The 24,915-nt window shown below is 35.7% G+C and overlaps 2 protein-coding genes across 2 annotated transcripts in view; one reads left to right on the top strand and one right to left on the bottom strand.

The window, feature by feature from the left end:
* Window positions 1-613: 613 nt before the first annotated feature.
* LOC128015485 (diacylglycerol kinase epsilon-like) lies at window positions 614-12,355 on the top strand. The gene is made up of 11 exons (XM_052599347.1): window positions 614-1,682; window positions 2,892-3,048; window positions 3,986-4,105; window positions 4,270-4,413; window positions 4,701-4,858; window positions 4,950-4,998; window positions 5,210-5,323; window positions 5,864-5,935; window positions 7,622-7,749; window positions 7,947-8,058; window positions 9,015-12,355. The coding sequence occupies exons 1-11, from the start codon at window positions 1,249-1,251 to the stop codon at window positions 9,243-9,245; spliced, it is 1,719 nt and encodes a 572-aa protein (XP_052455307.1). The 5' UTR covers window positions 614-1,248; the 3' UTR covers window positions 9,246-12,355.
* LOC128015484 (E3 ubiquitin/ISG15 ligase TRIM25-like) overlaps window positions 12,047-24,915 on the bottom strand; it is a 14,604-nt gene continuing 1,735 nt past the window's right edge. The window contains exons 2-11 of the mRNA XM_052599346.1: window positions 16,815-16,910; window positions 16,430-16,663; window positions 16,018-16,186; window positions 15,875-15,901; window positions 15,399-15,461; window positions 15,189-15,260; window positions 15,049-15,108; window positions 14,832-14,930; window positions 13,939-13,998; window positions 12,047-13,857 (exon numbers count right to left, since the gene is read on the bottom strand). Of these exons, the coding sequence (XP_052455306.1) occupies window positions 13,325-13,857; window positions 13,939-13,998; window positions 14,832-14,930; window positions 15,049-15,108; window positions 15,189-15,260; window positions 15,399-15,461; window positions 15,875-15,901; window positions 16,018-16,186; window positions 16,430-16,663; window positions 16,815-16,910 (1,413 nt within the window). The 3' untranslated portion in view covers window positions 12,047-13,324. The remainder of the gene's footprint in view (window positions 13,858-13,938; window positions 13,999-14,831; window positions 14,931-15,048; window positions 15,109-15,188; window positions 15,261-15,398; window positions 15,462-15,874; window positions 15,902-16,017; window positions 16,187-16,429; window positions 16,664-16,814; window positions 16,911-24,915) is intronic.

Raw genomic sequence — 24,915 nt, forward strand, 5'->3', positions numbered from 1 at the left:
TTGACTTGACTTGACGATATGATGCTTAAAACTGTCATCCTGAGTAGCAGAAAAAAATCATACAAATAGGCTTGTTCAAGATGTATCGGCGCAGAACGATCAGTGCATGACATCAAAGTACCGCGAGAAAAATTAAAAAGCATAAGGCTTGTTTGAGATGAGCAAAATCTGCACAGAAACGATCACTGGTGATCACCGCGAGATGCATGCCGGTTAGAAAAGTGTCCGAGTTACATCCGCCTTGCTCTGATGTCATGCTGACGTGTGCCAAAAACCTCTCGCGATGGCGAGGTGGCTGTGTCGGATTGAGCAGTCGAGCGCAGTTGCTCTCCAACCGACTGCGCTGATCAAAAGCATGATGAGAAATGACTGACTGACAACACAGCTTCATGCTCATTGGCTGTGAATGTCAACTGATACATTTTCTCTTTATTCTAAGAATAAATTAACCATTCATTTATTAATATTCACAAATATTTATTAATATTTATAAACAAAAACAAAACACGATAAGTGAAGTTAAGACTTACGTCATGTTTATTTAATTACATTTTTCTTTTAATTAGAATTTTTCTTCGTTGTAATTTTCTTTTTTGATCCCTCCCCTTACTGCAGCCGCCTACTCTCAGGCGAGGCAAGACGCATCTCAAACAAGCCTATAGAGTCGTCTGCTCTATTAGCTATGGTTCTCGTGGTATTTTGATGTCATACACCGATCGTTCTGCGCAGCGCATATGCATCTCAAACAAGCCTAGCATACAGTGCTCGTTCTGTCTCACGTTTGTTCCGTCATAAACTTACGTCATCATTTCCGTGTCCGTACATTGAGATTAATATTGTAAGGATTTTATCCGCTTTCTGCGTTATTCCAGTGGTTTCAATGCACTTTTAAAATGTGTGGATAACAAACATTATGACAGGATCTCCCACTTAAAAACAAAATGTAGAACATAGACTATTCGTGAATGCAGTTATCTGCTGTAGCTAAGTAAAATTTATCTTTCTGTAGCCTACCAAGCATGGAGGTGTTTAAGATGGCTGTGCTATGACATCACTGTGACTCGGGTTTGGTGCACTGCCTGGCAATGCGATGACAGGATGCTCGGATTGGGTTACAAATGGAAAGTCGTTGTGGGACGTCAACACTTCAACACCTTGGCAAGTGACAGTCGCAGGAAATCACAGAATTTTTTTTCATCTGCTCTGACTTGTGCATGACGACGTTTCTGTAAAATAAGATTTGTGGGTATGGAGGAGAGTACTGAGGAGCTGAGGGAGGATTGGACCTTGTTCATCTGGACGACGGTTGCTGTTCTGGTCCCAGTGCTCATCACACTGTGGTGCAGCTTCCAGCGTCCTAAACGCAAAGTTCAGCTTAAAGATCTGTTCCGAAAGAGCAAACACGGCTGGCACTACACGGATCTGTTCAACAAGCCCACCTACTGCTGCGTGTGTTCTCAGCCCATCCTGCAGGGGGCGTTCTGTGACTGCTGCGGCATATGTGCGGATGAACAGTGCATACAGGGGGCAGATCGCACCCTCTCGTGTAAGGAGATCATGACACAGAGACAGACAGATGGGAGGTTTTACCATCAATGGGTCAGGGGAAATGTGCCTCTCGCCAGCTACTGTGCCCAGTGCAAACAGCAATGCGGGACTCAACCTAAACTTTGCGACTATAGGTAGGCTATTTAATAACGCTGAGTTTTTCTTTCTTGATTGCTTTATTTCTTTCATAGATATATAGATATATAGATAGATATATAGATAGATAGATAGACAGATAGATAGATAGATAGATAGATAGATAGATAGATAGATAGATAGATAGATAGATAGATAGATAGATAGATAGAAAGGAAAACACAAATTGTCCTCCTGGATCTAAACCAGTTGTCATTCTTGTCAGATATTTTAAACTTGTACCACAATTTTGGGAAAAAAAATAATAAAAGAAAAACTGATATTCATGTTAAATATTTTAATCAATGTCGAAAAAAAGCAACGACACTTTCACGTGGTCATCTTTCAGGGTTTCAAATTTTAATTAATGGCTTTGTGACAATAAATAAGAATTTGTTTAAGTATTTAGGATAGAACAAGGCAAACAAAACAAAACAAAACAAACAAAACACGTGTTCTAATTTGAACTTAGAGTTGAGAAAGAAAATACAAATAAACAATCAAAAGGCTACCTGGACCATCTCTAACTATAAACAACAACAGAAACTATTTTGAAAAGAACCTTCCAAGACCTTTCATAGTTTTAACAAAATTTACAAAACTCAAATTCAAGTCATAAGTCAATATTTACAAGAACATTTTAAAGACCAGACAAGTGTTTTTACATCTTAACTTGCAGCGAAAAGGATGGCGAAACGGCAACAACCTAGACACAGATCCATAGCAGCAGAGAGCACACAGTAGCTACAGAACTTGAAAGCGTCTGTTGAAATCCATTTTCGTTAAAGCTGCGGTGCTTTGAAATGCATCACTCGCTGTTGAACAAACAGAGCAAACCAGAATCCTTGTCTTTTTCTCATGTGTTTAATCTTTCTAAAGCATGGTTTGATTAAAGAGTCAGGAATCCCTGTTATGTGTTGATCCAGGATCAGGTCCTTCAACCTAAATCCTCAGTGTCAAAGGTAGTGCTAAACTGGTTCCAGATCAGCCTCTGCTGATGATCAAAGAAAAACAAGAATTGATTTAAAATCTTTTTACAGGAATTTGTACTTTTTTATGATTCATTAAGAATATATTATCTGCAAAATAAGAACTCTTATTATAAGTTTTAATAGAGAGATGCAGTCAGTACAGTATCCGTTTGAGTGTTTTTTTTTAACAAGCTATCAGTTCTCTCACATTTCCTGTTTTTATTTGGGAATACATAGGTGTGTGTGGTGTCAGACCACAGTGCATGATGACTGCCTTTCTAGTCTGAATGATGATCTGTGTGATCTTGGAGAGTTCCGCTCTGTTATCATACCTCCATATTACCTCTATCAAGTCAACAAGCTCCGCCAAAGACACCCTGATGAATACAGTAAGGTGAGATCCATCCACAAACACAAATACTGTTTATGTAAAAAACAAGGCTGGTTTGTCATTAACTGATGGATATTTTTAACATATAAAAAGGTAATTGGTCCAAAAACAGCTTTTGTTGAAACCAACAGTTAAAGTGTTTAAACCAGAGAATAAAATGGCTATTTATTTCCTCTAATTTATTTCTATTAAGTTATACATAAAAAAAAAACTCTAATACTAGTTGAAATGTAGTGTAATGCATATTTTTCCAGTGTGTACTTGTACAACAACTTGTACTTGTTTTTTCTTTTTTCAAATGTATTTTAGGCATTTACAAATATCATTAATATTACAGACACACACATTATAATCGAAGCAGAAAATGTATAGGTATACTAAATGATTAACCAAAAAGCTGTGTAATAAATGCCAGTCAAATGTATTGACATGACTAAATGAAAACAGAATCAAGTTCACACAGGATTTTTATTTTATATATATAAAAAAAAAAATAATTCTCGCTACACTGCTTTTTTTTTAAATTGCTTTTATATGTAAAAGTGTTTTGGACTGACATCATTGACTGTTGAAATGAGTTTCATAACTTTCAGCATCTTATGTAGAAAAAGTGCAAACTTGTATCTTGAGACACGGCATTATTTCCATTTTTTAACGCTGCATTTGTGTTTTTAAATGAAAAAGCGATAAAGGTTTTAAAAATGCAAGGTATTTATTGATTGAACATTATTGATTAAAATATGTATAAACATATAAAAACACAGCTGTGAATAAATTACAAACAAAAAGAGTTTTGAAAATTTGCAGTATGGGGAAATTAGAACCAAACTGTCCCTCAAGTCCTTTTAATCACTGAATCAATACTTGCACAGTCCACTAAATTAATATAATTAAAATAACCTTTTTTTTTTTTTTTTTTTTTTTTTTTTGTGGCATGCAGCTTGCTGCAGGGTTTGGGAGCGGCTGGACTCCAGTTCTGGTCTTGGCAAACACAAGAAGTGGCAACAACATGGGAGAAGTTTTGCTGGGAGAATTTCGTACCCTTCTGAACCCTGTGCAGGTGTCATTTAACTCTGCGCTGCTTACATTCACATATTCAGCCAGTCTCTCTCTGTTTCCATACTCTCATGTCTCTTTTTTTAATTTGTTTGAATGATCAGATTATTCTTACTATCTAATGGTTTAATACAATAGTTTAGTTTTTTTTTCTTCTTTCCCATCCAGGTGTTTGATCTCTCTGAGCTGCCCCCCTCTAAAGCCCTGCAGCTGTGTACTCTTCTGCCCCCGGGCAGCGTGCATGTTCTGGTGTGTGGGGGAGATGGCACAGTAGGCTGGGTTCTGGATGCTATTGATAACATGAAGCTGAAGGTGAGAGCTTTAGCCGAAAAGTTGAGTGGACTTAAAAAAATAATAGATTATATTTTAAGTCAGGATGTAAACCAAGCATTTTTATTTTCAACGTGGCCTGGCTAAGTAGGATGTGTATACATAAGAATTAAATAACACCACAAATGTGAATATAATCATCACATAATGACAGTTTATATGCTGTGCATATATTCACATTTGTGGCATTATTTCATTAAAAAAGCAATTTGTTGTTTCTTTTGTTATTAAAATATTGTTTGTGTTTGTCGCTCTCTCATTCTGTATAGGGTCAGGATCAGTTTATTCCTCTTGTGACCATCCTTCCATTGGGAACAGGAAATGATTTAGCGAACTCTTTAGGATGGGGAGCAGGATATGCGGGAGAGATTCCAGTAGAACAGGTGCTCAGGAATGTTCTAGAGGCTGAGGTAGTCAAAATGGACAGGTAAGACCCTAGTTGTGCTGTAAAGTCTTGTATTATGAGGAATGGCGTTTGTCATTCAATTAATTTTGTATTTCTGCTGTTAATGTATTAGGTGGAAAGTTCAAGTTGTCTCCAAAGGAAACTATTTTCGTAAGCCAAAGGTCAGTACATGCAACATACTGTATGATCGACCAGCAGGAGGATGTACCCCGGAATGCAAATGAAATAATTTGTATGCTTAGCACATTTTAACATAACCAATTTATTATCATAAAATCCTGTGAAATACAGCATTAGCTCAATCACTCATGACACGTTCAATTCATGAAGAAAAGAGATTAAGCTTTTATCTTAAGGTTGTTTTCTCTCCAGGTATTGTCGATGAATAATTATTTCTCAGTGGGTCCTGATGCTCTCATGGCATTGAACTTCCATGCGCACAGAGAGAAAACGCCCTCCTTTTTCTCCAGCCGAATCATCAATAAGGTCTGAGGCATTGCCTGTCCATCATTTCATTTTTCATTTTAGAAGAAAATTAAATCAAAAGAGCAACTTAGTTTTTTAATGTGATACACTGCATATTTCGATGTAAAAACATTTACATCTGTAAACTTAACTAATTTCCTTTAACTTAAGCACTTACACAGTTGACAAGACTATGTATAACTGAGAAAACGTCATGATTCTGCAGTTGATTTATACATCCACAAAGTATCTTTAACTACCATGTACTACATCTATAATTAATTTCTTTCACTACAACTATATGCATTGTTGACCCTACCCCTTAACCCACCCATAAACATAACAATACCAATAATCCTGTCCATTAACTTTATCTCACCTTAGTAGCAGCAGAATTGTTTTGCAATAAAACATGAATGCAGTAAGTTGCATTATAGTATCTAAAAAACGTATACTAGTAGGCCTATTACACGAATTGTCCTGTATTCATGCCCTGCTTGGTTTGTTAAAAACATAAGTAAATTCATGGCTGATAATACCTAAAATTGTCTTTTCTTACAGGCAGTATATTTCCTCTATGGTACCAAAGATTGTTTAGTGCAGGAATGTAAAGACCTGGATAAGAGGATTGAGGTAAACATTTTAATTTGCTTGCTGAGACAAGTTTTCTCAAACGAAAGTGTTCTCTGATTGTTTACCATTGTTGTTGCCATCATATACACAACTTTTAAAGTCTGAACAAATTTGTTCGGACTATAAATTAGGGGAAAATTGTGGCAAGGATTGTGTAGTGTAATCCAGCTAGAATCTATTGCTGCATACCTTTAGGACGTAGTATATGTAGGTGAATTGGCACACAACAAAAGGCTTCAAAAAACAGCTCTATATTGTTCCTTTTAGTTACTCATTCCTGGTGTTTATGTGAGAACAGTTTTTACTTAAAGTAATTTTCAATGTAATTTCTGCACTGCTAGCAGCACCAGATTTACCAGATTACTTTCTAAACAGGTTTTGAAAATACTGTTTTATCTACCATTGTTCATACAAACTGTCAGTATGACCCAATCCAAATGCATTGAGACAGAGACTGCTCAGTAGACCCAGAAATTACACTTACTGCAGTGTTTACAATCTTTTAAACCACATTTTTATTTGTACATAAACCTGAAATAGAAGAAAGTATTTTAAAGGTCCCATTTTTCATGCTTTTTTGAAGCTTTGATTGTGTTTACAGTGTGCAATATAACATGCGTTCATGTTTCGCGTGTAAAAAAACAGTATTTTTCACACAATTCACATCTGTATAACGCTGTTTTCACTGTTATAAAAACGGGCTGATGTCTTCCTTGTTCTATAAAGTCCCTCCTTCAGAAATACGTAAAGAGTTCTGATTGTGTGGAGATGTACTTCTAATCACAGGAGGGTATTTACTGACGAGATATGCATAAAAATCGCATTATAATACTTAAATAATAAAATACACTTACCAGTTGCGGTCCATAAATAACACCTTCTCCAGACAAAGAGGTAACTGCTCCATCTTTCAAGAATAATCTTTGTGCGAATCCGGCATTAAACTGATTGATATTGAGGAACCTGTCCTCAGCAAGCTGTCCTCAGTAAAATGTGCTGCACATAGTTTTACATGTGAATTATAATTTTCGGGAACCGAGTTAAACATAAATTGTAACCATTGATCTTTAAGTACAACATACCTGGGAAGGCCAAACAAAGGTGATAGGACTCTGAGATGAAAATAACAGCGTTTCGACGACATGGTGACAAACACAAACGCAACTCTTCCTCTTCTCTGTAGGAGCGCAACAAGACCACGCCCCCTTTTTTGTGTATTCATGTGGGCGGAGGTTAATCAAAAAACAATTTTAGTGACGGTATTACTGCAGGAACTGTAGTCCAAACTGGTCCTTTGTTGTAGGCAAATTCTTTTAAATATCTCGCATGGCATTGAACTTTGAGTTTTAGAATTTTACAGATATTATTTATACACTAACAACAACATTACACACTAACTAAAGTTTAAAACATGGGATCACGAAGAACGGGACCTTTAATGTTATGAAGGTGAACACAAAATGCAGTTTTGAGATTATTATTGTAGTCAGCTGTGTCACAGTAGTCAATGTGCTGAAACCACTTTACCACAGCTATGATCAAAAGTGTATTTTTAAGTATAAACTGCACAAAATCCTGTTTCTAATAGATACTTGAGTTTATAGTTTCTCGTTATCTCCACACATATTGAAGGTGCTGCATGATTATAGTACTAATGTTCATTATTACTTAATTGTGCTTATTTAGCTGGAGCTGGATGGAGAGCAAGTGAATTTGCCCAGTCTGGAGGGGATAATAGTGTGCAATATCGGCTACTGGGGCGGTGGCTGTAGACTGTGGGAGGGAATGGGAGATGAACCCTATCCTCCAACACGGTGAGAATCCAGATGCCACTCTACTTATACACTTTATATACTCTACTATATATGTATCTACTATACTGTACTATACAAACTTATAGATTTGACTTTGTGAGAATAGGTTGAAATTAAATTTATACCTCTAGACCAGGATCAGAGTAGGATGACCTTTGAAAATTAATATTTTCTTTATGTCCTTTTTCTTTCTTCAGTGTGGATGATGGCTTATTAGAGGTGGTGGGGGTGTATGGTTCGTTCCACTGTGCACAGATCCAGGTGAAACTGGCTAATCCTGTGAGGCTGGGACAGGCACATACAGTACGGGTAAGACATAAAAATGTTCTTTACTCATACAGCTTAAGTGTGAGTCATGGTTCAGCTCCATGGTGCTCAAAACACTACAACGTCTCCACTTTAGGGTGTGTCTATAGCAAGTTTGTTTAATACTGTTTTTCAGTACACAGTCCATATAATCATATAAATGTCAATTTAATAAACTTGTGAACCCAGCCAGGTTATTCAAAAGGAAAGCGTCAAAACTGCAATATTTAACATATGCCATAACTACGAGGCAGACAGCATGTAAACAATATGATTTACGCACTAAATCCAGCAGAAACGTCAACACAAACTGCATATTTTTAAATGTTCAAGACAGTTTCTGCTCATTTGCATTAAGTTGAGTCTTTCTCGAGTTTCGCAATTTCACTTGAATCACAATAGGGAAAAGACAGTTAAATTGCTTAATTCTAATTTGAATACCTGTGCAGAGTAGACCTCTTTGCTGAATAATAAGAATCCACAAATCTGTGCCAATGATATTAGAAGAGAACAAATATTGAACTGAATTGAGCTGGATGATGACACAATTGTCTTCTGTAGAGCTGCTATATAGCTGAATTTTGCAGCATGTTCTGTTATTGAATTGGATTGAATCAACCTTTAACCGACTTGAGCTGAATAATGACACTCTTGCCTTCCGTAAAGCTACTTTTGATTTGATCTCAATTCATAATTTGGTTAATTTTACAACATAAACATTGTTATTTAACTGAACTGAACCAACACTAAACTGAAATGAGCTGAATAATGACATATTGTCTTTATAGCTGCTTTAAAGCAGATTTGTTTTTTTTTCTCATGTTTGAAGAAGTTTGCATCATTGATTCATTTTCCTGTTTAATACTGTCAAGCTGCTTTGAAATAATATGTGTTGTATAAAGCACTATATAAATGATGATTCTTTTTTATTCTTTATCCTTTGCTTTTTTATCTGTAAGCTTGTGTTGAAGAGTTCTCGGATGCCAATGCAGGTGGATGGAGAGCCATGGGCACAGGGTCCATGCACCATCACCATTACCCATAAGACCCAGGCTCTCATGCTGTACCACAGTGCAGAACAGACAGATGATGACGACTCCAGCACCTCAGAGTGTGAAGAACCCTCAGCCGAACACACACACGACTGGCAACACACAGGAAACAGTGACAGAGACTTAGTAAGGCTGTAATCACTCTGTCTGTGCTATTTCTATCCCAGAAAGTAGCACAGCATGAAAGGAAGACACCATGATGTGTAAATGTCTGATGTTATAAACATAAATGTACGTAATGTGCATGTGCTGCTCAAGTAATAACATCTGCATTGGTTATTTCTGAGTTTAAAATCCCCTTCTCTCTCAAGCACATCTTGAAGATGTTTGTCTCTGACATTGGTTTTGTAGATTTGCGTGCATAGTTTTTATTTATTTTTTTCCTGCAAGGGAGTTCTACCCAGAAGCTCTAAGAAGTGGCTCAGGTTTTAGCAATTTAGACCACAATGGAATCATATTCAGCTGTTAGCAGAGCTCAGGCAATCATAAAACAAAATTCAGTCCAGTGGAGAATGTTACAAACAAAGCTGCTTAGACACAAATGTTCAGAAATCTTTTATTTGAGTTGTATAAATTAAGCTGTAAAATAGTTTTATTTAGGACATTATGTTTTGTTACTCCTTTTGTGAAACACATTTGCACTGCTTGAATCTAGAGTAGATTGAATAGAATGGATTTGCCATTGATATCTTATTATTTTGCAACTATTCAAACTGGTGTTATTGATTTTGATTGAGTATATATACTTTCAGTGTTTCAGAGCACTGGATTAAGATATCATTCTTTATTTTGCTATTTGAAATTGTATTGTTTTATTCATAGTTCATTTTCTCCACTTTTCCATAGAGATGTGTTATGTTTTTATGCATCCTGCTTGAGTAAAATTTACTATGCCTAGAATATAACCATCCAATAGGCTTTCAATATTTTCTTTAGTCCCTCTCTTTGCAAGTCTTTCTGCTTTAAGTTTAATTGGAGCATAAGAACGGTAATGTTCTTGAAAAACTAAGCCAGGATAGAATAGAAGAACAGCTTTAGGGGTGGTAATATGTCATACATTTCATATAGCCATATCTACATCTATGCACATGACAAGCACATGACATTTTCTCCCTGAACTAATGTCACCTCTCCTTGCAGGAGTTGCACATATTATCCATTAAAGCCTTGTTTGTTAAATCTGAGGTTTTGCTGATGTAAGGCCTTTGAGCATTTTATATTTTGACTTAGTTCATTTCATAGTTAATTTAATGTACAGAAAGTGATTTTTTTACTGGAAAAATCTTACAGATTCTTAAAGGGATAGTTCACCCAAAAATGAAAATTATGTCATTAATGACTCACCCTCATGTCGTTCCAAACCCGTGAGACCTCCGTTCATCTTCGGAACACAGTTTAAGATATTTTAAATTTAGTCCGAGATCGTTCTGTCCCTCCATTGAAAGTGTGGAACGGTTTACTGTTTATGTCTAGAAAGGTAATAAAAACATCTTCAAAGTAGTCCATGTGACATCAGAGGGTCAGTTATAATTTTTTGAAGCATCGAAAATACATTTTGGTCCAAAAATAGCAAAACCTACGACTTTATTCAGCATTGTCTTCTCTTCCGTGTCTGTTGTGAGCGAGTTCAAAACACAGTTCGATTAAATAAACCGGTTGAAGAAAACTAATGATGTCATTAGCGATGATTGCCCTTGATTCAAGACTTGACAAAAATAATGGAGCATGCATCTCTACTTTTTTACACTTTGGCCCATTGTGTTTCCAATGGTCATCTCCTTAATACTATATTATTTAGCTAAGAGAGTGTGATGATAAATACTTGATATGTCTCATTCCTCATGCAGCATATTCCCGAAATTCAAGATGATATCATGTTTTTCCTAAACAAGCAAGAACAAGCAGGTCATTGTTACATCTCCTCATATTCAGACCAAGCAGGCATCATAGGCCTCACACATCAACACTCATAAAGCATTTCATAATATCAAAGCAATATTTCAGTTAATATATGAAGTAAACATGGATATAATTGATTGAGATTTTCCCTTATAATAAATATCCTTTTTTTCTCAGCAAAGACTGGATATTTCCCTGGTAAACTATCTTCTTCAGTTGCATATCGAAATGTTGACTGCTTTATTAGTCTTGCTCAGTTTAGTAATGTCTGAAAACTTGCTTCTATACCCTGATAGAATAATATATCAAAAAGTTTGTTTTTTGAATAGTGTCATGAAAAACTTTTTCATCATATTTATGTGTATAAATACTGAAGCAGTGGTTGTGATTAAAACATTTTCTTTACAGCTGTAATTCCCCCACATCCCACCCCCTGAAGACATCGGTCATATTCCTAAAACTAGACTTCACACATGCTCTAAATGTGTCAAAAGGATTTTAAACAATGGTATTCTCCTTGGGACTATATAAATTTAATCTTTTGGTACTGTTACATTAAATGGGAATCTCTGTATCGAATATTAAAGGTTGAAATATTTTGCACTGATTTCTGTGTGCTAGAAACAACACATGGTTAACACCCATGGCTTGTCTTGTTTTTCAAATGCAAATGAAGCCTAGTTTGGTTGCACTTTATTTTACAGTACGTGTACTAACATGTACTTATAGTGTACATACAGTGTATTTATCTAAAAAAGTTCTGATAATACAAGGTAACTACATGGGGTAGGGTTAGGTTTAGGGGTAGGTTCAGGGTTAGTACCTAGTTATTACATAGTTATTGTAATTACTATAATAATTACATAGTATGTACATGGGGAACAGGACTGTAAAATAAAGTGCTACCCCTAGTTTTTATCTGACAGTAGTTGCTCCTTGCATTATGTTTAATGTGTAACTGGCTTGTTTGAATGTGCCAAGGTAAAATACCAACATATACTACAAGTTGGAGATGATATAAATAATAGAACATAAAGAAATTTTTGGTCTTTTTTATGTTTTATTTTTCACCATCGAAAACAATGTGAGCTGCACAAATTAACAATCAACATTTCAAGAGCAGAATTAAGTCATCCCATAACATTTCACAAATGTGATCAATACAGAAGATGAGAGAGAAAGAATAATACATCTAGATATTTTTATTCTTATATGAGACATGCTCATGTCATGCCTTTATTGGTATTACTCTATTTTACTTTATGTATATTCACTCTGTAGTTACTCTATATGATGTATCTGCCAAAATTGTAATTTTACATAAAGCAAACAATAAATGCCTTACTAAACTTTCTGAGCTATTTTTTAGACACTGCAACATGCAACATTACGGCAACATTAAACTGGATTATTTTGTTTTAGATTTGTTTCTGATAACACAACATACATCTTTTATATATACACATGAAAATATATACAGTTTGATTTACATATATACATGGCTACTGGTGTTGAATGTTTCATTTTTAACACACATTTAACCCTTGTTGGTTTGACAGAACTACACATAAGATTAACACGAAGTAAGATTAAATAATGTCTCATTTGCAAATCTCATAAGTACTATGTATGTTCTGCTTTCTGGAACAATACAACCGCTCTCTGTAATAGCTGTGCTAGTGTCTCTTGTATCACTCTGCAGTCTTGTTCTTCACACTTTAATCATCTCAGCCTAAAACAATATTTAATTTCCTTTTATTTGGTAAGCAGCCATATAATAGGATAAGTTGTTATTGCAAATGCAATTCAAACCTCTTTACTTTGTTGAGTTCTTTTAATGAGAGTTGGTCTACTTTAGCCTTTACACCATCCTTCCATCAGTCTAATTTTATTAATAATTTTTTTGGTCAACATTAAAAGACATTACTGGACATGCAAAGATTAAAAAGACTGCTTTATGCATTCTTTACAATCACAACACATCTAATTTAGAATTAAAAAAAGATTATTTGCACCAAACCTGACTAGTTTAAACCACATAAATAAATATACTGTCATATTTTACTCATGCTCCTGTCTTCCCATTTTTGTTCATCTTCGAAAACAAAATGAAGATATTTTTAATATACCATAATTATTTTTGCCCATCCATTGAAAATGCTTTAATGATTTCATTAAACATGAAGCTTGAACATTCAGGTTGTGTGGACGTTTACTCCATGGACAAAAAAATGAGAGAATATAAAAAAAAAATATCTTCATTTGTGTTCCAAAGATAAACAAAACATCAATACATTAAAATAAACATATATATACTTTCAGTTGCTGAGCTTGCACAAAGAGACAGAAGAACCATTTGAGAAGATCCAGAATGCTGGATATACAGCTTCAGTGAAAGGAAAGACAAATGTGTGGAAGGGGTAGGCCCGGTCCTGCACATTATAGAATGTTGCACTTCCCTGATCACAGTCCAGCAAGACACCCACACGGCTGGGGTTGGGATTCTGCAGCACCGTCTCGACGCTGTTGTGCCATGCAGAAAGCTTGATGTTAAACCACTCCACACACCAGGAGTCTGCATTACGCCCCAGACGGCTAGAGGGACCCTTGCGGTCGATTCTTCCATATGCAAGTCCCAATCCGCAGAAGTTGTTACTGCTCATTTTGATCTCCCAATAATGACGGCCCTGAGAGAAACCCTTTGTGCAGAGCACCTGGGAACAGACAGAAAAGCGAAGGGGAATATCTGGATAGTGAGCCGTTTCGTCCGAGACTGTCGCTTTGGTGTTGTTTTCAGACAGTGAGATCCGCTTGTGAGCTGTTCTGAAGTCAAAATTGAGGATAGTGCCATCTAGACAGGAGAAACACAAGCATATAGATGTAAAAGGTGATGAATATGAAGTGGATAAAATCTAAACTATGTTAAACTCACATTTAAGGAGGTCACTTCTTTTAACGGAGTTTTGCAGAGCTGGTGAACTAGCAGGTGAATCTGTAATGAGAGAAAGTAATAAAATTAATAAAAAGCTTTCAGAAACCACAAAAAATATTGCCTCCAAAAGGAATGAAAGGCTTGCTCATTTTATTAATACATTAATATAACAAATCCAATCAACCAGTTGTGTGTTTCATAATAGCATTTTTAGCCAACTATGATTATTCAGTCATTATGCACCAAATTCAACAATTTGCTGTTTCATGAAACCAACGTTTCAACAAACATTTGCAAACAGCGTCGCAAACTTGTGTGATAGAACTATAGCTCTCAACCTGTGGTTAGAAGCATAGTTTCTTCTTAGATCATGCACAAATTTACAATAAAAATGCTATCATGTGGTACATTATATTTTTTCATTACATTTATATACAGCGTATATAATATATATATATATGAAAGATGCTTTTTTTTGAGGGGGGAAGTCGTGGCCTAGTGGTTAGAGAGTTTAACTCCTAACCCTAAGGTTGTGGGTTCGAGTCTCGGGCCAAAAATACCACGACTGAGGTGCCCTTGAGCAAGGCACCGAATCCCCAGGTGCCACAGCATAAATTGCTGTTCACTGCTGTTTGTGTGCACTTTGGATGGGTTTAATGCAGAGCATGAATTCTGAATAAGGGTCACCATACTTGGCTGTATGTCACTTAATTTAAACTGCACCCCTGCATGACATTACATAATTTAAAAACACCTGGTCTGATATATTGCTTTTTTCATTTATAGAGTAGAATCTGCAGTCTATTCTAGAATTGCGTTTTTGAAGCAAAGACCCCTAACAGTAAAGATTAAATTTAGGAGGACATGAATAAACAAGAACTGTTTCCACATACTTATGTCAGGTATGTCAACAGTTTTAGCTGCAGTGTCAAGCAAATTTTCCATGCTTTTGGAGAAAAGAGGATTTTCTCCTTTAGAGGGATTCCTAGATTCTGGAAAAGACATATACAATTAAAATAATAATAATAATAATAATAAAATTATCGATTTAAAATCAAAAATTAATTAATGAAAAAATAATGAACATATCGAGGGGTGGTCAGAACTTACTGTTTGGCTTCTGGTCTTTACGCTCTTTGTGATCCTTTTGATCTTTATTAGCACTCTTGCCTATCAATAAATAGAGAAGAACAATGAGAGGAAGGTGTACATCTTAATCTATATCCAAAACATATAAGCAATTGACTCACTTGAAATTTTCTGTTTCGCTCCTGAAAACTTGGGTTTGGGACCACGATCTGGACTGGTAATTCTCATATGTGCTGAAACATATTGGGAGAAGAATTATTTAAAATTCAATGAGAAAAAAATTGTGATGAATGGATGGATGAAAGGGTAAAGGTTACACTGAATCAAGAGGCAAAAAAAGTCCATTCAGTTGCATGGAAGTTACAACTTACACATATCTCTTGGATTTGGCAGAACAGCAGGAGTCTCACTTAGGATTCCTGGGAACTGGTTTCCTAGACCCAGAGGATTAGAGAAGTGGTTAAAATAAATAAATATATATATATATATATATATATATATATATATATATATATATATATATATATATATATATATATATATATATATATATATATATGTTACTTAAATCATGTTCTATTTATAATTATGTTGCTTAAATAGTGTTGTATTAACATTTTAAGGTGACTAGTTAATTAAAATAAAACAAAATAAAATAGAGAATTGGTCAAACGTTTAAAAAAAAAAAAAAGAGAGAGAGAGAGAGATTAAATTTGTTGCCATATCACCCAGCCCTGGAATAACCTCAACAACATATTACTGGCAACAAAATCCCTTGTATAAAAGTGCTTTATATGATTAGTATTTCCCAGATTTCCACAACAATTATTTCAAAACACAATCTCACCTGCACCAAGAACAGATTTCCCAAACTCTGTAAAAACAAATGTATATAAGAGCTCTTAGTATGTACAAAGACTATGTGTGCAATTGCTATATACAAATGTCACAACATGCTGCACAATTTATAAAAGTTCTACACTAACACACCTGGTTTAAGTACAGAGATTCTGTTTTCTAATGGATGATCCATTATTTTGGTGATCCACTCCTTCAGTGCAACTGCAGAGGAATGATAAGCGATCACCTCTTTACCTTCCACATTAATGCGAGGGTTATAGGGCTCAAAATTTACCACTGAGGGCAAATCCACTGAGACCTGTGACAGAGATTGGTAAAGTCACTAATACACGAATACAAGAAAACATACATTTAGGTAAGCTTAATAAAAGATCAAGTATAAAGCATATCTTGAATTGACTTTAACTTTTTGTAAGAGATCCTACCCCAGGACTGTGCTTCGAACAGAAAATTTAATCCTATATACATCTAAGGCATAAATAACAGTAGTAAAATGAAAATGTATTTCAACATTTGGTCACATGATCACACTCTGTCTCACCTTTAAGAATTCTAGTGACTGCGACTGGTCCAGCAGACTGTTGATCTCAGATTTGGTCCTACTCATCTTCTCGATGTTCTCATTAAATTTCTTCATCAAGGAGACCAGTTTGCTCTGACCTTTCTCCTGTTCCTTATCGATAGCAAGCATGGCTTCTTTTTCATCTCGGTCAATCATTTCTCTAATCTGCCTGTATTCAGCCTCAAGAATACGTTTGCGGGTAACAGCCAAGTCCTGGGAAAGCAAAACGAAAGGAAACAAGAGCTCCATGTGCTGACATACAGTATGTGATAGTCAAAACAGCATGTGAACATCTTGTCATTTCTTACAGTACCCTTATCTGATTCTGTCAAAAATTCCAAAAGAAAAGTAAACATTTGCCAACCTTTAATTTGTTTTGTTGCTCCTTCATCTGTATTATAACCTGCTGATTCTTGTCGGTTTTGACTTCGAGGATGTTGAGCTTGTCAGTCAGGTCAGTCTAAAAAAGTTTTAAGAATAACAATTAAGTATTGTAGGGAATCCCTTCATTACGTATGTTTCAGACCACACAATCCTACTACCGTAAATGTTTACATATCAAATAATACAAACCCTGAAAACAAGCAAGCACATATTCTAATTATTGGACACTATGCTTCTGTTGTTTGCTTAATTTAAGTAAAAAAAATAAAATAAAAAAAACATGTCAAAATCTATTATTGCGTAATTGAATAAAAAAAGTTAGACAATAGTTTGTTATGGTTGTCAAATTAAAACTGATGAGCATCAGTGAAAGAGTCCTGATATTTAGTACAACAACACTGCAGTGTTTCAATGTTTGTATTCTGCTTTCTGTGCTTGTCTGTGTTCACATTGTTACAGGCCACATTTTAAGTAAACTGGATACTACAATTTTAACGTAAGAGCATGAACAGCCATTTGTAACTTAAATGTCCAAGGCTTCCGGTGTCATCTGCTCTGTTATCATATTAATGGTTCAATTCATATTCATTTAATTTACTATCATTATCATCTTTAGTTGCTTAGAAACAGGGGTTCTTTCACAATTTAGAGGGGAGTGGGATAAGTAAATCTTTAAAATCAAGTACATTCAAATCTCTATCAATTCTCATCATACAAAATTTATGTTTGGTTTCATTTGTTACTATTTTTGTTATAGAAGACCACACCTCTTCTTCACAGATATTTCATGTTCATGATTTCTAAATTGCCTAAAATGTCCAGGTTTTACCTCTGTTTTCCTATTGTTTTCATACTTACTAAAGGTAATGACTACAAAGTAGTTATCAACAGCATGCAGGAACTGTACATGATCGACCGATCGCAACATGTGAGAAGGTAGTGTCTACAGGGAAAGATGAAAGCAATGAAAAAAAAAAAAAAAAAAAATATATATATATATATATATATATATATATATATATATATATATATATATATATATATATATATATATATATATATATAGTGGTGGGCATAAATACATTTTTATAATCTAGATTAATCTCACTGTGATCTCAAAATTAATCTAGATTAATCTAGATTAAAATGGCTAATTAGAAATTTTGCCGAAGGGATTCAGAATATGTGTGTTACCCAAATAAAACTGACAAACAGTAAGTCTTTGAGAAGGGGTTTATCAAGCTAGGTGGTTCATTAGAAAAGGCGCTCTTCTGTTTCCAAAAGGTATCACAAAGTCCATGAAAAAACTGTAAACTGATTCCACTTTGCACAAGGTGCAAACAACCTTATGCCTGTTTCACACATACTCCATCTGATGTGCGTATGCGCTGCACATTTTTTTACGCACCCATGTTAACGGATTCCAGTTGCGTTCCAGGAGCGTTGCGTCTGCAGCAGTGCAGCGATCGTTTACTTACCGAGTAGCGAACTGCATGATAGCACATCGAGTCCGTGCTGCACCACATACGTAACACACACGGACTGCATACGCACTGCAGATGGATTATGTGTGAAACAGACGTGAGCAGGGCCGAAGCTGGGGTCAATGTTTGAAATTGTTTAATTTGTATGTTCGTTTATTTTTATTTGTTTGTGCTATTTACACAATGTTTAAGTTTTTTTCAAGTTTGAGGTGTCAAGGTACAGAAACCAAATAATTAAAGGTAAAATAGCACTGGACAGTCTTCAATGTAAAAATGAAATATACAATTAGGGATGGGCATTCGATTAAATTTTCTTAGTCGATCGTCGGGAGAGTTAACGATCGACTATCGATTAATCATTAATATTTTTATAATATAATTAATTATTTAATTTTTATAATAAAAAAAATGCAATGAATACAAAAATACAGCGTGTTTTTCCTCGGTGAGACCTTTATTACAAGATCAACTTGTGGCAGACAGTTAAACTACGTTCAGATAAACCGAACATATATCCGCGTGCATATGCAGTGCTCTAAAAGCAGCGGAACCTGCAGCTGCTAGCAGGCGTTCTTAACCCTTTCGAGTCGATTAACGCATGTATGCGTTTTGAGTCTGAATAAAGTGCTTCATTCTTTTTTCTGAGGAAATCCATTTCTCAAATCATCAACCACATCACATCTTTTTGGGGTGAATTATGTCTTAGTCCTCTCATCGCGAAGCAAACAGTAAAATAAAATAAAAACTTGAAGAACAGTCTCGCTGCCTTTTCTTCTGTGTGGGCGTATTCAAGCCGCGCGCTTCAGTTTGAATCTGAATAGCGCGTTCAGCGCGGGGGCGTGGTCACATTAAATATAATGAAGGAAGATATGAAAAACAGACATTGCGTTGTTTTCATATGGATTACTTTATCTCAGAATATTTGTTTTTCGGAAGCACTTGTTTAGTTTAAAAGTAGACATTCCAGGCTTTCTATAGATATCTCTCTCATGTCTCTTCGTTGAGTATTCACGGAGTTACGGTTCATTTTAATGAAATGTTTGTACATGACGATCAGCGGAGACAAAGACTGTAGACAGCGCACCTTGTTTGTTATCTTTATTTTATAAGTGCACAAAGGTTTTTTGTTATTATGTCTGTATCCAAAAAAAACTAAACCTTTTACAGATTCGATTGATGTATTGCTCTTATCTGTACGATTAAAACAGAGTGTAATTTATCAGGGGTTATCAGGAGAAAATGACTCAAAACGCATATATGCGTTAATCGACTCGAAAGGGTTAAAGCCTCATGAAAATTTGCCGGGATGCATAGGTACATCATTTCAGTCGTGGCCGTGTTGTACTTAAACACGGCATCGCAATGTTTGCAGTTAACTAGTTCGCTTTTTAAATCAAAATGGTCCCACGCCACACTTCGCCGTGACATCTTCATGATTATTCTTTGAAATCAAAACGGAAGATCACAGATAACCGAGTAGGGTGTCAAATATTGCCCCATGGTGGTAAAATATTTAATTGCTGCCACACAGTGAAATTCATTTAATTGCTTGAAGACTCGCACTACGCAACGCAACCTGCATTAGATTTAAAAAAAATGCTTTAGATTAATCGATAACAAATTAACATGATCGAGGAAAATCTTAACGATCAATTATCGATCGTCGATTAATCATGCCCATCCCTATATACAATCAAACCTACATTTATTCAGACACCTTGAACATTTCTCACATTATTACAGTTTTGCTATATGCATCAAAATTGATATCTGGTGTATGAATAATTTTTGGTTTGACTGTTAAAACTACAAAGTAATTCAGTCAAGAACAGTGAGTGATTTTTATTCTCATTTTCTTGGATTAACATCACAGCAGCCAGAAGATAAATTAGGCGCGGTCACTTTAAGAGATGATGAACGCATCCAATATAATACACATCCCATTTTTTTCCTCAACTGTTTACTTTCACTTAAGAAATAACTGACAACTGACGAGCATAATTTCCAAGGTGGAAATTTTGACATATTTTGTATGTATTTGTCGGCACAAGAGCAAAAATAATCAAATTCGGTGTTCAAATGTTTTGAGACGCCTTTCTCTGCGTGAGCCCTGAACACCAGAACACGGCGAGTACTGAATTGGGCTCTTTCACATCTTTTTGTTTGTTCAAACTGCGATTTGTATTTGTTCGTTCAGGTGCAGGAGTGACTTCGAGGAGAACTTCGCAGAAGAGAGCTCGGTTCAGTGTCGCTGTCCGTGATACACGGCTCTCTCTCTCGTGCGCACCGAACACAGTGCGCTAGTAACCAGCTACTCTGTTCAGCTTTTCCGCGTCTTGTGTTTGGATGCTTTAATGTTTAAATCGACAAGCGGTAAGGCTTAAAAACACGTGAAAAAGATAAGCTTTCATGATGATGCGCAGCATTGGCCCGTCAACTGTCCTGAACATCTTTTTAGGCTGGTCTCAGCCAGTCGGTTATATAAAATATCAAGGTGAAAGACATCATAGCTTGCTTAGTATGGACCCAGCTCCCAACCCAACTTTGAGAATAGATTAACGGCGATATTTTTTTTATCGCCCAATAAGAGTCTCACCTTAACGCAGCACGTTACCGCTGATAACGGCCCACCACTAATATATATATAGTACAGACCAAAAGTTTGGAAACACCTTCTCATTCAAAGAGTTTTCTTTATTTTCAAGACTATGAAAATTGTAGATTCACACTGAAGGCATCAAAACTATGAATTAACACATGTGGAATTATATATGGAATTATATACATAACAAAAAATGTGAAACAACTGAAAATATGTCATATTCTAGGTTCTTCAAAGTAGCCACCTTTTCTTTTTTTTACTGCTTTGCACACTCTTGGCGTTCTCTTGATGAGCTTCAAGAGGTAGTCACCTGAAATGGTCTTCCAACAGTCTTGAAGGAGTTCCCCAAAAGATGCACTTGTTGGCCCTTTTGCCTTCACTCTGCGGTCCAGCTCACCCCTAAACCATCTCGATTGGGTTCAGGTCCGGTGACTGTGGAGGCCAGGTCATCTGGCGCAGCACCCCATCACTCTCCTTCTTGGTCAAATAGCCCTTGATACCTTCAGTGTGACTCTACAATTTTCATAGTCATGAAAATAAAGAAAACTCTTTGAATGAGAAGGCGTGTACAAACTTTTGGTCTGTACTGTATATATATATGTATGTGTGTGTGTGTGTGTGTGTGTGTGTTTTCATATGTGTGTATGTATATATGCATAAGGAGGACTATAGAGAACGTGTAAATAGAAAAAAAAAAACATTTATGCAATTAATAAATCCCAATCAGGATGTGTGCAAGCTCTTATCCAGTCGTGGTTGCATCTCTCTATTAGTATCATTGGACTTTAGTTTTGCTTTTGATACTATTAACCACAACATTCTCTTGGATAGTCAAAAAAAAAAAAATATGTTTCTTATAAGTTAAACTTCATTTGCATGGTTTAAAGGGATCATATGATGTGATTTAAAATGTTCCTTTCTCTTTGGATTGTTATAAGCTCTTGGTGAATAAAGAAGATCTGTAAAAGTTGCAAAGACTAAAGTCTCAAATCCAAAGTGATATTCTTTATAAAAGTTAAGACTCATCCAGGCCCTCCTAAAATGCCTAGTTTAATCAAGCCCCCACATGTCTACGTCACGATGTGGGAAGATTTGCATTAGGGCTGTCACTTATGTGAAAAAATAATTTTCGATTTTTAAGACATAAGTGTTCATTGAATCGATTGTAAAATCTATTTTCCATGTCTAAAAAAAAAAGACGTTTCCTTTTTCACATAACGGACGAACGTAAAGAGAGCGCTGGAAACGCACAAGTCAGCAATATGTCTTATTTATTGGCATGAAGTTTCGTGCAGAATAACAAACAGCAACAGGAGTGCCACACATTCGAAAAAATATATATGCAGAGGGGACGGCTGCCATAACAAAAGAAAAACATCACTGCAGGCTTCAACCCAGCTCCATTTATGATTTAGGCAATTCAAAAATCTCCAAGATTGTTTTAAATAATGATCAATCCATTTCAAACAACTGTTCATAAAAATGAAACTTTAAATAGACTTGAGAACAGGCCATGTGTGTTTTTTTATTGAACGTGACCGACACTTAGGTTAGGCGGCACTAGGCAGGCATAAGGAAATTCGCAAAAAGGCTAGGGCCATTACAAATTTATTGGACAGGTAAACAAGTCGATCAACATTTTTGGGGTCCAGAGCAGAGCATTTTTTATTCACTATATGTCCAACTGTTGAGAAGACGTGCTCCGACCGCACTGATGTCCCAGGGACACTCAGGTACAGCTGCGCAAGGTGGGGGTATTACTGCCAATATTTCACCACAAAAGCCGGTCGCTGTCAGCTTGCAATGGTCCTTTTCATAACTCAGAATCTCTTAATCTATTAATGCTGTCACGTTTTTTCTGTTTGTCACGGCGGAGTGTCACGGCAAAGTGTGCAGCACCTATCAGGCGATAATCACAAGAGGAGCGTAAGGCTGCAGGCTCAGTACTGATGTCAAGGGACTGACGTCAGACAACTCCAGAGGCTGATATGGTAGGCTATGTAATCATGTGGATTTTTAAAACTCAAATACAGTTGATAAGAAAGTGATTATATTAAAAGAGATAGTACAGGTTTAGCCTAACATTCCATATACATCTCCCCAGTGTTCCCCCTTGTTTTGTTCCTGTCTCTCGCTCCCTTATAATTTGTCAATCATTTCTGATGGGTTTCTTAATAATGTATCCGAAGGAGGGAAATAATAATTATTTAATTAATAATTGTTTTTTATGTATTATTGTTTTGCACTGAAAAGAATGTTAACTATAATGGAAGTATAATTATATTTGCACTACACTTCCTTAAAATGTTGTCTAATTAAATAAAAAAATATTTTTTGCACTGGAAAGAATATTCTAGAAGTCTAATTATATTGAATACGTTTGCACAAGGCTACAGAAAACTGTTGTTTATTTTTCTTCAAATGCAGTCTAAGCCGATGAGTTTTGAATGTTATATCTTGTATTTGTTTAAGTTAAAAATATATTTTTTTATATACTAAACAAATCCATGGTTCATTTGGGCAAAATGATCATGATAGCCTTTATGTTTCACATCTGTGTGGTTCAATCTTGTATATTGATTAGGCCTACTTTGCTATTCTATAAATATATAGGCCTAATAAGTTGTATTATAATATGCTACAATGTATGAAATATATTTATCTAAATGTATCAATTAGTTTCCACAATATTCACCAGAAGTAATCATTTCAGGGGTTATTTTTGAAAATTGTCTTCTGTGGGGGCATGTCACTGAATAGCTGGCTAATCAGAGAACACATCACTTTTCAGAAAAATTAGCTCTGAAAAAATCAACGCATTTCAGAAAGGAGGGGCATACAACAGCAACAATAATTTACATTATGTGTAAAGTAATGTGTTTTTTTTTTTCCCTTAAAACACATTGCATTACACCATATAAACAAAATAACGTTATTTTTAGCAACGTCATATGACCCCTTTAAATTATACTTATTCTAACCGTTATCACTTTGTAGTAGTAAATTAAGAGATGTCATAATGGTCACGATGATGAGTATAGCAAGGCTCAGTACTAGGACTGTTGCTTCTCACCATTGTGCTCTCTTGGGAAATATCATTAAAAAACAATGTTAGTTTTCACTGTTATGCTGACGACAGACAACTCTATATTTCCTTGAGGCCTGGCAAAACCTACTGATTTACAAAAGCAATGGAATGCATACTTAATATTTAAACTGGAGAACTATTTACTTCATAATGCTAAATTCAGGGGGGAAATCCTCTATGTGGAAGCACAGAGGATAACCAAAGAGAATTGACTGAGTTTCACAACTTGCTGACGTTTAGGCTGTTAAATGCAAACTTATGAACCTGCCAATGACAGTTATCTGGAAGTAATGGTTTATAGTTTGTAGTTTGTCACATGAATTTCCATGATGTTCACTTTGTGCCTTTTTTTAAAGTGTCAACTTTGGAGGTCCTGTACACTTTACATGGACTCATAGAAATGAATAATTTTTTCTAAAAATCTTTGTTTGTGCTTATCTAAGGAAAGAAAGCCATATATATCTGGTATAGCACTGGGACAGTTTGTGTAATATTATGAGACAATTTTACATTTAGGGTGGAGTGCTCCTTTATGCAACGTATATATGTATCTTAAAGGGGTGGTTTACTGTATTTTTTTTCTTGGCTTGATCGTGTTTATGGGGTACAATCTAAAACCCCTTTCACACTTGCACGTTGAACCCAGAAAATTGCTGGAACATTGCCAGGTCACCTTCTGTGTTACTGCAAACAAATCCTGGGATTGATTCCGGGATTGGTCCCGGGTCGGAGACCTAGTAACATTGCCGGGTTCATCCCCGGAATGGAAACTGTGTGAACAAAAGCCAGAACTAATGCCGTAAAGCCTGTGTCGTAGTGATGATGCATGTTATGTGTGACTATTTTACCAGGTGTTTTGAAGGCAGATCAACGTTCATGATGAAAAATATGTGGAAACTGTAATGAA

This window comes from Carassius gibelio, chromosome A6 (genome assembly GCF_023724105.1).
Source record: "Carassius gibelio isolate Cgi1373 ecotype wild population from Czech Republic chromosome A6, carGib1.2-hapl.c, whole genome shotgun sequence".
NCBI classification, from domain to species: Eukaryota; Metazoa; Chordata; class Actinopteri; order Cypriniformes; family Cyprinidae; genus Carassius; species Carassius gibelio.